Source organism: Rhipicephalus microplus, chromosome 3 (assembly GCF_043290135.1).
Source record: "Rhipicephalus microplus isolate Deutch F79 chromosome 3, USDA_Rmic, whole genome shotgun sequence".
Taxonomy (NCBI): Eukaryota; Metazoa; Arthropoda; class Arachnida; order Ixodida; family Ixodidae; genus Rhipicephalus; species Rhipicephalus microplus.
This window is the reverse complement of record NC_134702.1, coordinates 162976648-162993323: the sequence shown is the minus strand read 5'-3', so window position 1 is coordinate 162993323 and position 16676 is coordinate 162976648. Positions and strand designations below refer to the sequence as shown.

Below are 16676 nucleotides of genomic sequence, written 5' to 3'. Positions count from 1 at the left end.
GTCATGCCCACATTCTCAGGGCGCACGCCCGCAAGCGGAAGAGGGAGCAGCGTTCATCTCGAAATGTGACCCATTTTCGTGGCGCGTAGCGTTGCAAATTTTGCAGACGTGATCGTGAACGCCTCATCTGAGCATTGCGCTTGTCAGCTCGGCCACTCACCAGGTTTGATAATTTTAAGCTAACAAGCGCAGTGCTTAGATTATGCGTTCACGATCACGTCTACCTACATTTGCAAGGCTACGCGCCACGGAAATGGGCCATTTTACGCGCCACGAAAATGGGTCAAACGGGTCGTTTCGCGCCGCTTAAAAAAAAACTGTTTTCTCAGTTCGTAATAAACCGAATCGCAAAACTTTTGTGGCAACATGTTTCACATTGAGTGGCCCTTTAAAAAACTCCCAAGCATTTCCCCGAGGGTGAACATGGTTAAGTGTGAATACACAAGGTGATGCTATGAGGGGTATTTATTAATTCGCACTATTATATTTATTAATCACACGATGGTGCCTTTATGGTGTAATGGTTTCTGGGAATCACAATTTGATCTCACGGGGTAGTTTACGTTAACTCACTGGCGAATGCCAACGGATTTTAACTTTACTCCCCCTCACGACCCGCTCTCGACGGGAGACTGAGAGAGAAGGCCGGCGCGCGAGAGAGAGGGGTGCGCCCGCAGCTGCAGCGAGTGAGGAGAGCGGAGGAGCGAGCGAAGGGGGAGGGGGTATAAGGCGCGTTACTGACACCGACATCAGCGTCGCGTCCGTGGCTTATTTGGTAGAGCGTCGCACTGCGGCCCGCCAAGTCCTCTTTCTTTTAAAGATAGAGAGAAGACTGCGGACGCCGCCGACGGCGGTGAATGGTTTGGGGTCGCTTATAAAGTGTATTCACACTTAAAAAAGCTATACGTGAACCGTTAGTTTTAGCATAAGTGCATGTGCTCCCAATGGCGGCAGAGCTTCGTTCGATTATTAAATGCCGAGCATTCCTTCGGCAGACGATGTCACGCTTCGGCCTCCGTGGAGGCGCCGTCCGTACCCCCCCCCCCCCCCCCCTGTGTATGCTCGTGTCTCAGGTCTCGTGCCAGCCCAGGAAGACACCCGCAAAACTGTCGCTCCCCTCCCCCAATCTCACCTCGCAATGCCGACGCTGGCTGCGCCTGCTAGTAAAAAAATCACAGCATATCTACGGAGTAAATGACGATGAGTGGGGCGAAGCGTCCATCAGTTCGCTCGTGCACCCATCTGTGTTACCGTCTATGCGTTCATCCATGCTTTTTATTGTGCGTTCATCCGCCCATGCGCGAATCCGTCGGTGTGACCATCCGTCCGTGGGACCGTTTGTGCATCCATCCGCATGTCTAGAGAACACTCGTACCGCCATCTCGCATGTTTTCATCATATATTCATCATATACAAGTACCGCCATCCATTGGACGTTCTAAGCACTAAACGAGAGGTGGCTACTACTACACATTACATACATGGGACGCACGACCCACGGCGTAAGGAGGTTTGCCCCTAAAGAAACGCAGCAAATAAAGAAACACCAATGACACAATGGAGTTCAAACGCAGGTCCTCTGCGTGCCCGCCCAGTATTCTACCACTGAGACACGCCAGTGCTTGGAACTCATTTCTAAACTGGCCTTAGGCAGGCTTGATATCCGGAAAGGAATCGCGTTAATATGAGTAATAAAATACTTTAGAAGATCAAAGGAACAGCCAGGCGTCACACAATGGGAATTGCTTAATTAGTGGGTCGTCCAATGCTTCAACCCATTAGAATCTTAGTTCTTGATCACCTATTAGCTGTGGCGCATATACACTTCAGGCATAATTGTTCATCGTCATCAGGCACTGCATAGAAAAAAAATGGCAGCATATCCATGGAGTGAATGATGGAGAGTGAGCGAAGAATTCGTCCGTCCATTCGTTCTTGCTTCCGTCTATCCATGCGTCCGTCTGTGTGTGACTGTGCATTCGCCCATCCGCCCGTCCATACGTGCATATGTTTGTGCGTCTGTACCCGCGTTCGTCCATGCATCCGCCCCTGCGTCCATTCATGCGTCCATCCATGCATCTGTCTGTGTGTCCGTTCATCCATCTATTCAACACTCCAAGTACTACCATCTCGCGTCTTTTCATCATATATTCCCCATATAGAAGCACCACCATTCAGTGGACATTCCAAGGACATTCCAAGGAACGAGTGGTGGCACACGCACACTTTCATACAGCTTGCGCTTCGGGTCCACTTCCCACTTTTAACCACCTCGAGTTCATGGTATATACTAGTACACTGTATTCATGGCACTGCGGCCGAACGCTCGCTAAACCTTTCGAAAACCAAGAAGGTTACCCCCATCGAGTATCACGTAGCAAACTTTTTCAGTCAGATAGTGCTCAATGTACATGCCAATGGCTGTTATTGGGAAATGAGAGGCGGAGAATTCGGCTTTTACTTTCTTACGGCTTGCGCTTCGTATCTACTTCTCATTTTAACCACCTCGAGATCATTCATGGTATATACAAGTTCATTGTATTCATGGCACTGCGGCTCAACGCTCGCTAAATCTTTCTAAAGCTAAGGAGGTTACACCCAGCGAGCATAGCGTAGCAACCCTTTCTTGTCAGATAGTGCTCAATGTACATGCCAATGGCTGCTAATGGTGATCGCAGCCTGCGCGTTAACTAAAATCCGAATGCTCCTGTCTCTCATTCCCCATTAGCAGCCATTGACATGTACATTGAGCACTATTTTTTATTGTTCACCAACGCACAGAAGAAGTCTCTCACCGGCACCACCTTGGAGGTCAAAATGTTATACTTGTTACATACTACGGGGGACGAACGGGTGCCGTTTTAAGGAGCTGTGCCCCTAAAATGCATGAAATTCCTAACAAGTGTGCAGTGGATAAAGCGCTTCTCCAAAGATTGACAAATGACAGCATAGTGAATGCTGGGCTACTATGAAAAAATTATGACTATTTAAGGCGCAGTGGGTACCAAGAAGAAAGCTTGTAGTAGTTACCCAAAGAGTGTCTATAAAAGGATCTCAAAGGCTGCTCTTCCAGCTTTCGCTGTGACTGGGCTGCGCGTTCTGCGCAGGCCTGGCATTTTTTTTTATTCTTGTTGGTTCATTGTTTCGTTTCTTCATTTGTTCTTTTCATTTCTTCGTTTCATGGCAGCTGGATTGCGAGGTTCCTTCATTATTACGGCTTTATGGTCTGTGAATTGAAGCGAGAGAGGTTCTTGTACTGGCTGGAGTGGGAAGTTTGCAAACACAAAGTTTTCACACGTCCCTCGAATCGTGGCAGGTTGCATATGGATACATCTGAGTGCGTATTTGGAAGGCATGTGTTGCACGATGCAGTCATTGGCTATGAGATACATTCCATCCTTGCGTCCGTCCCTCCATCGATCCGTGCGTCTATCCGTACGTCCATTCATGCATCCATTCACGCCTCGATCCGTCCGTCCATCTGTCCATCCGTCCGTCCGACCGTCCGTCCTACAGTCCGTCCGTCTGTCTGTCTGTCTGTCTGTCTGTCTGTCTGTCTGTCTGTCTGTCTGTCTGTCTGTCTGTCTGTCTGTCTGTCTGTCTGTCTGTCTGTCTGTCTGTCTGTCTGTCTGTCTGTCTGTCTGTCTGTAACTCACACTAGTGCCACCTGCTGAGTGAGTCATACAACTAGGTGGTTACAAAGCGGTCACAAAAGATATGCATGGACAAACCTACGGCTTTAGGAGCTTCGCCCCTAAAACACAGTTATTATTTGGGACTCGTGGTTTTCTGGTGAATTAATTCCTCGTTGCCTGCGCTTGCGTCCTAGAGTGCTGACTCAAACTAAACAGGCGAAGTGACTCCATTGTGCCTGCTGTGTCTGCTGTCGAATTGAAGATGCCCCATTTTGGCCCACAGAGCTCGAGGATTGGTTTATACAAGTCTAGGCTCATCTCTCAGCTGTCAGCCGGGCCCGCCAAGCGTTGTAGCACATGCTCGAGCTGCGTATCAGTCGTCATTAAGCCGATGGTCATCTACAGTGAACACGGTTCTTAAGGCTATATTATATTACTGGCTTCCATGTGGAGATTACAAGGTCCTAAGCCGAGCAACTGTACCGGACCGCAAATCTGTATCTCTCATTCATGACATCACTAGAATTTACATGGCACTACAATATTTTTCAAGGTGGACTTTGTTAGAGTATATTGCCTGATAACAGTGGCATAAGAGCAACACCTTTTGGCTTGTTCGTATTACTTCGCATGACATTCGGACTCGGAAACGCCTGCTGAAGATTTCAGAGGCTTATGGACGGGGTATTACGTGGTCAGGACTTCTGCCACGTCTGCGTACACGAACTTCTTATTGTCAGCCCTACTCAACCTGAACAAATAGAACACATCCGGATGGCCGCCACACAGCCGATCTCTCGCGCTACAAGCATACCGTTGATCTGAGGATGATAGGCCGCCCATCTGATGCGAGAGGTGCGTATTAGCCGTGTTTCACTCAATGCCTGCGCTCGCGTCTCACAACAGTATAGACATAACACATTTCTTGTTTACACACAAATTGTTTAAACATTGTAAAAGGTTTACTATAACTTAGCACAACAGGTAATTAGAAAATGCCATAAACATTTCGCCACCCATTCACCCTTTCAAGATGTAGCTCCTTGAACTCCGCTGGACTAAACCGCATAGATAGCTTCGACATAAAAAAAAGCAACGACGCTCGCTCGTGAACGCAGGCGGGGGAAAAGAAAACTGGTGTAATAGCGGTTCATTCGTAACAACGCATCGGCTTTCAACAATAATCACGCATCCCCCCCCCCCCCTCAGAACGCCTACAGAGATATATATGACTGGTGGACTCGGCAAATTTTTCGTAAGTGTGTACCGAGGAATTTACCTGCAAAAGAGTAGGAACGTCTAAGTCATTCCGTTTATAACTGCTGCATTAAGCCGGAATGAATATTTTACAATCCCTAATTAATGCGAATTTTGGACATTTCTAATTTGGCTAATGGCGGCACTGCTTTCACAAGCATGCCAGACCAATATAAATTGCGGTTGTCTTCCTGGGCTTGCGTGGCTCTACTCCAAATTTCACGGGAGATACAGATCTAAATATCTCCAACATGTTCAATTAGCAAATTTCTTTGCAGACAATGGTATGACGTTTAGGACGTTGCCAAAAGTAATGTCCATTTTTTGCAATAATTTTGTAACAGTATCATAGTCCATTTTAGCCTCTCTCGAAATGATCATATACCTTCCTCACCTGAATAACGGATCTCAATCCGAGTATGTCGCCATCCCGCACTGCATCCAGGAACCGCTGCTCCTCTGGCTGCAGGCGCAAGCTTCTTTGTATCAGAGCCCGCCGTCGGACTACAGGCTCGTGCAAAGCTGCACCACTGCCTTCGAAGGCCGCGTTGTCCATTTCTTAATGTGGTTGGTGTGCGCTTTTTTTATCAGGCAAGCTTGGACACCAAAGCAGCTGCCTTTTTTCCGAGGTTTACTTTTCTTTTCACCTGGTCTGAAAAGACAGGAGTGTTACTTTATTAGGTGGTGGTCAGATCAGCAGATGACATCACCGTATCATCGTAAGATGAGACGCTGGGAACGCGTAACACGAGATTTATCATCACACCTGAAGACATATACCTGCATATGCGAGCTCTGATCACTGAGCATTTTAAACAATAAGCGTATACTACCTGCTTTAAAGGTGTACTTGCACGAAAATTTTCAGTATTTTTTGCTTGAAATGAAAGGCCAAACCCCCAAAAGCCTACAAAATCTATTAACTCATAAGCCTGAAAGCACCCGGAAAAAGTAACTAGAGTATGTTCTTGAAAGCTTTCTGTTCCTACTGTAGCCTGGCGTAAAAAAAAACGATATTTACTTCTCGTCGCGTACTCGCCCAAAATATTGGGACCTTTACACAGCTGCTCCGCACTGTGGTTCTTTTGGTGGCGCCCAAGTGTCCATTTTGCATGTTTTGATGATGTACAAGCAGCCATTATGATGCTATCAGTGCCTGATGTTATCACAGCTTGTCAGATTGCTGCTTGAAGTCACCAGAATTACTACTGTAGCCGGACGTCAAACTAACGTTAATTTCAGTTGTTGGGCCATGAGAGAATTCGCCTGAATATCAAAGTGAAATATTTTAGCAGCATTTCCTGAGCCCTATACATACATATGCTCGGAGATGTATTGGTATACAGGATATCTGTAGGGCATTGCAAACCAACGTTCGAAAAATGTTGAATGTACACCCTTTAGTATTTAGAGACCCTTTTCCACAGGGTGCATCAACTAAAAATAACCAATTAAGAATAAATAAACGTTAGCGCTGCGCCTTTCCGGGTAGCGCTGTATTATTCTGAGCCATATGCACGTCAGAATGTTTTTGTGGTCAGCCAAGCTTAGCAATTAGCTAAAATTGCCTAATAAACTTTTGAAATGCTGGCTCTAGAGAAAAACTTTCACACAAAATTTGTAGCATTTATCAAAAAAACAATAAAATTTTAATGCGTATTCGCGTGACTGCGCTGCCTAATATTTTTCCAAATTTTGTTAGAAGAGCGCTAAATAAAAAAATAACACGTGTTTATCAAAAAATAATAAAATTTTAATGCGTATTCACGTGACTGCGCTGCCTAATATTTTTCCAAATGTTGTTAGAAGAGCGCTGAATAAAAAAAACAACACGTGTTTGCCGCCTAACACGCGAGGTTTATGGTGCCCGCAAATGTAAGTTGAAAATCAAAGACTGCTGACACATGAAGGTTGCTTGAACGGATTAAAGGTGACTGCGAATAACTTCAAGCGATGGTAGGATGGTACCATCGGCAATACCATCGACGGAAAAGCGGCCCCCACGTGTGAATGCGATACGAGACACAGCCTCTGCATTTTGTTTTTGTTTTAAATTGAGTGCGAAGCAATTATTTGCGCCCGGCAGACGATTTGAGCGTCTCTCTGATTTTGATTGATTTGTGGGGTTTAACGTCCCAAAACCACCATTATGAGAGACGCCGTAGTGGAGGGCTCCAGAAATTTCGACCACCTGGGGTTCTTTAATTGATTTGATTGATATGGGGGGCTTAACGTCCCAAAACCACCATATGATTATGAGAGAAGCCGTAGTGGAGGGCTCCGGAAATTTCGACCACCTGGGGTTCTTTAACGTGCACCCAAATCTAAGCACACGGGCCTACAACATTTCCGCCTCCATACCTTGGGTTCTTTAACGTGCGCCCAAATCTGAGCACACGCGCCTACAACATTTCCGCCTCCATCGGAAATGCAGTCGCCGCAGCCGGGATTCGATCCCACGACCTGCGGGTCAGCAGCCGAGTACCTTAGCCACTAGACCACCGCGGCGGGGCTTTGAGCGTCTCTCTATCTACTTAGCCGCCTACGTCAGCGTGTTGTCGTGTTGACCTCTTTATGCATTATGTAAACCAAAATTGGTATGAGAGGTTAACATTATTTGGCAAACATGACTAGCTGGTCATGACATAGGTATTGTCAAAATACCGTGTGACACATACTCATGGGTGGGTATGTGCCACAGGTTTGCGGGCCACAGGTGATCAACAGTTTACATCAACCCAGGAACGACGAGAACGGACATTGGTAATGTTAACCCATGGGCGTTTAAAAAAAACGGACATCGGCAGCGTTGACTCTACAAAGCAATGCGTAAATGTTTAGGTACCAGCAGGAATTGAATTCCGGGCATTCTGCGTGGTAATCAACTATTCTACCACACAGCCCAGACGCCGGGTCTCGGAGGTACTTTTCAAATAGACCCGCATGTTCGGTAAATGTCAATTGTTGTCGCTGTGCTGGCTATCCAATTTTATAAACATTGCATATGTACTTCTATGATACAGCCATCAGTTAACATCAGCTGTACATCAGTTAACGTCAACTTGACTTAGGCACCATCCGCTTAAGTTTATTTATGTAGCAATATTGATGGCTACAATCCTCGTGAGCACCAGCACTTCAGATCAGCTTACCGCTTCTGGCGTGGCTAATATCCATGTTGCTGTTGGCATCTACGCAACTATAAACTACTGCTTTTATAAATAATATGTGGCTGCTTAACGCATGTCTGTGCATGCATTTACACATATCTTTTGCGCCACTTCGTAACGCGACAACAAAACCGCAATCTATCCTCATACTTCATCATCATCATCATCATCATCATCATCATCATCATCATCATCATCATCATCATCAGCCTGACTACGTCCCCTGCAGGACAAAGGCCTCTCCCATGTTCCGCCAGTTAACCCGGTCCTGTGCTTGCTGCTGCCAATTTATACCCGCAAACTTCTTAATCTCGTCTGCCCACCTAACATTCTGTCTCCCCCTAACCGACTTCCCTTCTCTGGGAATCCAGTTAGTTACCCTTAATGACCAGCGGTTATCCTGTCTACGCGCTACATGCCCGGCCCTTGTCCATTTCCTCTTCTTTATTTCAACTATGATATCCTTAACCCCCGTTTGTCCCCTGCTCTCTTCTTGTCTCTTAAGGTTACACCTACCATTTTTCTTTCCATTGCTCGCTGCGTCGTCCTCAATTTAAGCTGAACCCTCTTTGTAAGTCTCCAGGTTTCTGCTCCGTAGCTAAGTACCGGCAAGATACAGCTGTTATACACCTTCCTCTTGAGGGATAGTGGCAATCTACCTGTTATAATTTGAGACTGCTTGCCGAATGTGCTCCACCCCATTTTTATTCTTCTAGTTACTTTAATCTCGTGGTTCGGCTCCGCGGTTATTACCTGCCCTAAGTAGACATAGTCTTTTACAACTTCAAGTGCACTATTACCTATCTCGAAGCGCTGTTTTTTTCCGAGGTTGTTGTACATTACTTTCGTTTTCTGCAGATTAATTTTAAGACCAACCTTTCTGCTCTCCCTGTGTAACTCCGTAATCATGAGTTGCAATTCGTCCCCTGAGTTACTCAGCAATGCAATGTCATCGGTGAAGCGCAGGTTACTAAGGTATTCTTCATTAACTCTTATCCCTAACTGTTCCCATTCTAGGCTTCTGAAAACCTCCTGAAGCACGCGGTAAATAGCATTGGGGAGATTGTGTCCTCCTGCCTTACACCCTTCTTGATTGGTATTCTGTTGCTTTCTTTATGAAGCACTATGGTAGCAGTTGATCCCCTGTAGATTTCTTCCAGAATGTTTATATATACTTCATCGACGCCCTTATTCCGCAGTGTCTGCATGACGGCTGATATTTCTACTGAATCAAACGCCTTCTCGTAATCTATCAAGGCTATGTATAGTGGTTGGTTATATTCTGAGAATTTCTCTATTACCTGATTGATAGTATGAATGTGGTCGATTGTTGAGTAGCCTGTTCGAAATCCTTCTTGTTCATTTGGTTTATTGAATTCTAGTGTTTTCTTTACTCTGTTAGCAATCACCTTTGTAAATAGCTTGTATACTACAGAGAGCAAGCTGATCGGCCTGTAATTCTTCAAGTCTTTGTCATCTCCTTTCTTATGTATTAAGATGAAGTTAGCGTTTTTCCAAGACTCTGGTACCCTTCCCGTCAGGAGACACCTCGTAAACAGGGTGGCTAGTTTTTCTAACACAATCTGTCCTCCATCTTTCAGCAGATCTGATGTTACCTGATCCTCACCAGCAGCTTTGCCTCTTTGCATGCTCTCCAAAGCTTTGCTGACTTCTTCTATCATTACTGGTGGGGTGTCATCTGGGTTACTGCTAGTTCTTATAGTATTAAGGTCGTGGTTGTCTCGGCTACTGTACAGATCTCTGTAAAACTCCTCCGCTATTTTAACTATTCTATCCATATTGGTAGTTATTTTGCCTTCTTTGTCTCTTAATGCATACGTCCCACTTTTGCCTATCCCAAGTTTCCTCTTCACTGCTTTGACGCTTCCTCCGTTTTTCAGAGCGTTTTAAATTCTCTCCATGTTATACCTTCTTACATCGCATACTTTACGTCTAATAATGAACTTCGAAAGCTCTGCCAGTTCTATTCCGTCTGTTGTACTTGACACTTTCATGGTTTGACGCTTCTTAATTAGGTTCTTCGTTTCCTGGGAAAGCTTGCCAGTGTCCTGTCTAACTACCCTGCCTCCAACTTCCACTGCACACTCCATAATGATACTCGTCAGATTATCATTCATTGTATCTACGCTAAGGTTGGTTTCCTCACTAAGAGCCGAGTACCTGTTCTGCAGCGACACGCTGAATTCCTGTACTTTCCCTCTCAGTGCTAGCTCATTGATTGGCTTCCTCATACCTCATACTTCGCACAAAATAAATTCCTCAAATATAGAATGCTCTAGAAGCGTAAGTTGGGCTTGTTGGTGGTTAACGCTTGGGTGTAAAAACAGCGCAAAATATTTTTGCACTCTATTAAATCCAAGAATCGATTCTCAAGGTATGTGCGATCTGCCGTGTTTTTATTACACGTAGTCAGAGCACGAGGACATACAGATATTTATTGCCTAATGGCGCTCAGGGCTTAAGCAACTCCACGCTAAAAACTAAGCGAGGTATAGAGTGAACACGAAGTGCCTTTGCTGTATAGTGCCTTTGCGTGTAGTGCAATAAAAATTATTCCAATGACGCTGGTCTAAGCGATGATAATATTAGTGTGTCTTAGAAAGCACTTTGGTCTACTTCACAGCTTGGTGAAACGTAATCCAGATTGTTGGCAACGCTTGACTCCGCTGTGTTGTTAGCAAGCAACTTCTAAACTGAATAAATGAAATTTTGTGCATCGGGCTGCATATGTGTCACACAATGGTCTTTGAATTCGTGAATATTTCCATTTATCAACATTGGCCCTGCAAATTAAAGCAGGCTGGCACTTAGTTGCCCATAAAAAAATTATTTTCCCTTTCACACGCTTTTTATACGGACATACTCTGGTAACCCCGTGAGAGGAAGTTATCCACAACGCGGCCATCACAGAGCACTACGAAATTCATTATATTCCAATTAAGCCGACATTTGTCAACCACTCAGACGAAATATCATCTCCAATCTGAGCCTAATGCTATTTGTGTCGCTTTTTAAAGACAGTGCGTCAATACACGCTATACGTCTGAAAGAAATGCGCTACATTTGATTAAGGTTGAATGAACCGAAAGAGGAGTTTTCCGAGTAAACGAACAAGTGTAAATTTGACAAATCGTGACCAACTAAATTTCTTTGATACAAGCAACCTCTACGATGTTCTGCTGAAAACATGAGCTCAGGAAACGGTCTATGTAGACGCAACTTTTTGTATTACTTAGCATTCAGTATGCGAGACTGGAACATACGCGTCTTTTTGTATTTGATGAGCACAAAGTCGTACATAAATAAAGGCAGTCAAGCAATGAAGTAGCGAATCGTTTATCGCAGAATCAGAGAGTTCAACGCAGTTCACATGTTGCTTTTTTTTTCTCGAAGCTTGCGGTCCCCATGTTGCTCATTCTATATGTATGAAACAGCGAAAAAGCCACAACATATAACATTCACATTGTTTTTTTGATATTGGAAGCAGCCTTCTCGATATACTTAGCTTTTTCGTGGTCATTCGGTCGGCACAAACTTCGATATTTCAGAACCGTACGGACAATAAGCATGTCGATAGCTATTTCAAATCATTGCCAAGAACAGCTCCTTGTACTTCTGCATCTATATATGCGCGTGTTCGTTCACACCCAAAGCATGCATATATATATAAATGTATATTAATCCACCAAGGCATAGAATCTATCAACCGATTGCGCCATGCTTACGGAATAATGAGGTCGGGCCCAGCATAGCTCCTCCTCTGCCAGCCACATCCAGTTAAATCAGCTGAAGTAGCAGCAGCCGGCGACGATGCAGTGGTTGTAGAGTGAAGAACACATGGTGAAAAAAAAGCGTGCTCTACAGGTGCAGCTGCCACCTGTTCGCCATGACAGCGTCATCTCGAGTCACTGGTGCACATGGAAAATCCACTCTGAGTTATACGCAACAAGTTCCGGTGACCCGCCGCTCACTTTTGTGGCACCTGCAGCTGGTTGCGACTAAGTGGGAGAAATGGAGAGAGTGAGATTCAGAGTAGAAAGAATCGAAAAGATGATTTTAAAGTGCACACACAAAAGTCAACTCGTTGTTAGGAACCGTTATAGCCTGCCGGAAGAACGGGAGGTGGAAAAGAAAAGAGGGCACACGAAGTACTAATAAGCATAGGCAGAGGGAAACATGCGCTGATTCTTCTCCCGATCCCATTCGCAGCCGTAAACGCTAGTGTCTTTTTCAGTAATTTGTGCTCAATGCGATTGTGTTCTCACCGCACTGTACAGCTTGAAGTAAGCGCTGCATGAAGACGCATGAACAGGCGTCGTCAAAAACTCACCCTAAGCTCGCATAAAGTGCCAGAAGAACCTGCATACTTGAGAGAATTTGTTGTATCCAGACTCGCTCATTCCACGGGCAACATTGATTTTCATAGGACATTGCTTTTTGTGTGTGTATATTTTGTAATTCCTTTTCTACAACTCCTGTGTTAACAGGAAGCCCTCAGATGGTAGAGTCAATAAATTTGCAGGAAAAGAGCGAAATAGTACTCAACATTGCAATGGTCGAGCTGGCAGAGAAACTTAACGCTATAGATGGCATCCGGAATGCAATGTACGCCGATGACGACACCATGTGGACGACAAAGGGCTCACTGGGACTCAAAGGAGGAAGACTACAGGAGGCTGCCAATTGTGTGAAAGAGTTCGCAAAAGCAAGAGGACTGTCATGTCTCCCTGAAAAGTCTGAAGTACTTAGGGTGCGCAGGCCCAGACAAAACAATAGGGTGAAACTAACAGTCACACTGACCGGTGTACTCATACCGGAAGTACAGGCTTCTGGGAATGTGGATTCAATCTAACAAGAGGGTGGAGCACACAATCAGACTACTGTCTGGATAGGCGGCCCAGATAACGAGAATGATCCCGCGTATAACGAGTTGGCCGTCCAATGCTCCAACCCATTACAAAAGCTTGTTCTTGTTCGCCTATTAACTGTGGCGCATACCCACTTCAGCCGTAATTCCTCATCTTCGTGAGCCACTGCAAGAATAATTGGCACAAAATTCCTTGCAAGTGTTTAGCAGATACTACGCTTCTCAGAAGAATGACGAAAATAGAATAGTGAATGCTGGCCTACTACCAAAAAAATTATCATTAATGCCCTATTGGGTATCAAGCAAGTGTGCTTGCAGTAGTTACCCACGCTGTGTGAGAGAAACACGCTGTGTGAGAGAAACGTTCAAAGGTGGCTATCTTCCCGCATACGTGAAGGTGTGCCACTTTTGTCAACATGTTCGGCCGTTTATTCCTGAACCCGTGCAGTGCTTCAATCGTCAGAAGATCGGCCATGTAAATGTAAAGTGTGTTTGCAGGAGCTCCACAGCTTGCCCCCGGTGCGCCGAACCACACGCGGAAGACAACCGTAGTGCAACCACACTGAAGTGTCCTAACTGTCAGGGTGCTCACAAGGCTTCTTTGAAAGAATGTCCGCACATAAAGAAAGAATTATCTACTATTAGGAAAATGGTACGAGACAGCTCAACCCACCAAGAAGCTGCTGAAAAAATCCCGCGAAGAGGACGTCACTATCCAAGGTCTTCACGTCGGACAGCGTGAACTTCGGGCAATACGTCGACGCATCAGGAAAGATCGCCAGCTGCAGTTTTCAGCACGGCAAACACAGACATTGGAAAAGAGCAAATGTGCAGACCAGTCTCTACAGAAGAGTGGCCGCCACTTACGCGTACACAACGCGCAGAAGAGCCGCAGCAGAAGCCGTCTTCTGTAGAGCAAGCTGCTGCAATGGAGAACTTGCGGAACACCGATCAGCAAGTGATAGCTCTTTTGCGACCCTTAATTAACGCCATTCGCTTGTTGTTAAGCAACATGCACACAACGTTAACAAGAAGTGCATTGCAATTACTGGACGCTTTAAGTCCAGTACTCGCAGTGCTTGGGTAAATAATGGCTCACCAGCCACTGTCTTTCAGAGAAGAGGTCCGAAAGGCAGCGATTATTCAATGAAATGCCCGGGGACTGAGATCATGGATCGCGGATTTCCGTCGGTTCGCGTATGGTTCTCCACTATGGTTTTATGGTTCTCCACTCTCCTATGGTTCTCCACTATGTCGCCGCGGTCTCAAGGGACGCTAGCTTCCCCCCAGTTACGGAAGGCCAAAAAGTGTTCTCGAAGCCACACCAGGCCATAGACGGTAGAGTGCCATTATTATCACAGGTCGTCACTATCCACGTGCGTGACAATGTATCAGAGAGGCGTCGTTATCATGTAGCGTGTGCGCGGAAGAGCACGGGTCCCTTTAGACAAACCCGCTGAAGATGCTTAGTTAAGGTGCGTAAAGAGCTTATTGTCAGAACAGAAAAAAAGCAACCAAGGACAGTCCACCTAACATTTCTTTTTATTCTTTCCTGGTTATGTGCAAATGACACTGCGGCGGTAAACGAAACAATAACTTGTGCCGCTAGCAGCTTCCTCTGATTTCTCATTCTGTCCGACGGCATTACTCGGTATCCAAAAGTACCGCTTCACTAACTTCTTCGAGTGCAAATTACTTATATAAGAGACCCTCCAGGTGTCTTTGATAAGCTTGATACAATACCAATAAAAACTAACCGTCAAGTAGATTAATACTTCATCTAAAGAAGCGAAGCGAGTCCTGTTATTTCCCCTTCGTTCATCCACGTTCTTGGTGTCCTTTATATGGCCGAAGCACTAAAGGGTCCCAGGTAGCTCACAAGGTCGACAGGCCTGAAGGTTAGTTTACTTACCTTGCGTCGTAGCAGACACCCGCGACGGGCTCGGCCCTAACCTCGTCCGCGCTGTCCAAGGACTCGTCTCATCTGTTCGCGCGTCGTTCGTGCGAATGAGTTAACGTAGACGCCAACGGAGAAACAACACGTGCACAAAACGATGCGCTTCCCGCAGCGCCGTAACGAGAGCGCGAGGAGCCGCCATCGCGCGCATTGACCCAAATACGCGTCGCGCGGATCTGCCGGCCACATCCCTCATCCCGGCGCGCATCGACGCGTTTAATTAATCGCCGACCGAACCGATCGCCGGCCGCGCCCGTGTCAGTGCAACGCGTGAGTGAGCCGTTGACTTCCGAGTCTGCGCCGCTCATCAGAGTAGCGTGCGGTTAGATCTGCCGAAGCGGAAAGGGTATTTAAGGCTGCGGGCCCCGGAGCACTGACCTTTCCAGTTCAGGTGACGCTGACGCGTCAAAACTTTAGCAGGTCTCACTTTTTTTATTGGCCAATTGAAATGATTTTACATTTTTTTCTTTTTTGTACACGACATCGGTCAAATTTTCAGGCGTGCACCTTTTGACATTCGACATGTTTCAATGCCACCGAGATTAACAGGTCACGGTTATCAAGGCCAGACGGACGAGGATGCGCGCTGACACAACAAAAGCACTTGTCACGTGCATTTGTGTGGGAGCTTTGAACATTAGAGAACAGGAAGGACCGGTAAGTTGTTATACTGTACGGCCTACTGCTTTTTGGTTAACTTTTTTTTTTGCTTCTAAGTTAGCCGGAAAGTACTCTTGTGTTCCTGAATACTACTAAACTGGTAATTTATCAAAGGAGTAAATAATTAACAGACATGTTCAACCTTCGTTGCACTTCCCTCTGCACGTGCATATAACGATTGGATGCTACCGTGAGAGCTGAAGCGTATGGTCGTCTAACAAAAATTTCCGAAAGAGAAACATGATTAACTTAATGTAAGGCACTCATTTCAGTGATATCGAAGTGATATTGAGTGTCTAAGGTTTCAGCGCGAAATTAACAATTAAACATGACGTTAACCACCGCTTACAGAATGCCGAGAGCACATTTTAATGATATATTACTCTCGCATTCACTTGCTCAAGTTTCTGCGCGAAAATCTAAAATCAAACACCGGTGTTCACAATGTCTTTGCCTTCTATAACAATAATTTTATTGACTGTAAAATTAGCCGCAACAGGCCTGTCAATTCATGGCTGATGGGTTCAAAGCACCTGATGTTTATCTATATATAGCAGGTGTTCAAAGTTAGGCTTTATGGTTTTAGTGAAATTTAGCACTGGGAAGATCACGAAAACCACCTTTGCAGATAGCTCATGCGTTCAGGGGGGCACAAAGTGAGGCAATAATATTCGCTGTGAACGTCGCAAATAACTGAAATTTAATAATTAACCTTTCAGTAAATCCGGCAAGCGGGCATATTTGTACTGAAATGTTGAGGCAGTTGCGCTTCTCCACAGTTCCATGGCACGCGCAAGAACTTTTCTGGAATGTCTGTGCTCCCAGATATTCTACGACAAAGTTCAATTCTGCCGTGCCTGATTACGCATGCAAGGCGGTGAAGATCGCCACAATGCTCCTCCCCGATGTGAAGAAGCGTCATTGCATTGCTTTCGCCAGCCGGTAGTAAAAGGCCAACCATTGTCATCCTTGCCTGTGCCTTCGACTCGTTATCACACTAAATGACGCATTAAACTGCTGCGGCCCATCGGGAAGGAGCTTCGCGCTAGTACTCACTGTCTTGAGTGCGTAATCATGCAGAGCACAATAAAATTTTGCCGTAGGATATC

At 45.6% G+C, this 16676-nt stretch overlaps 1 protein-coding gene across 2 annotated transcripts in view; it reads right to left on the bottom strand.

Annotated features, from left to right (window-relative positions):
• The window catches only part of LOC119181193 (short transient receptor potential channel 3), a 55653-nt gene extending 40620 nt beyond the window's left edge, over positions 1-15033 (bottom strand). Inside the window, exons 1-3 of one of the 2 annotated variants that reach the window (XM_075890411.1) lie at positions 14863-15033; positions 11809-12081; positions 5287-5544 (exon numbers count right to left, since the gene is read on the bottom strand). In XM_075890411.1, coding sequence (XP_075746526.1) covers positions 5287-5448 — 162 coding nt within the window. In that variant the 5' untranslated portion in view covers positions 5449-5544; positions 11809-12081; positions 14863-15033. The remainder of the gene's footprint in view (positions 1-5286; positions 5545-11808; positions 12082-14862) is intronic. The other variant, XM_075890412.1, reaches the window with a different exon arrangement.
• Between the last annotated feature and the right edge of the window lie 1643 nt (positions 15034-16676).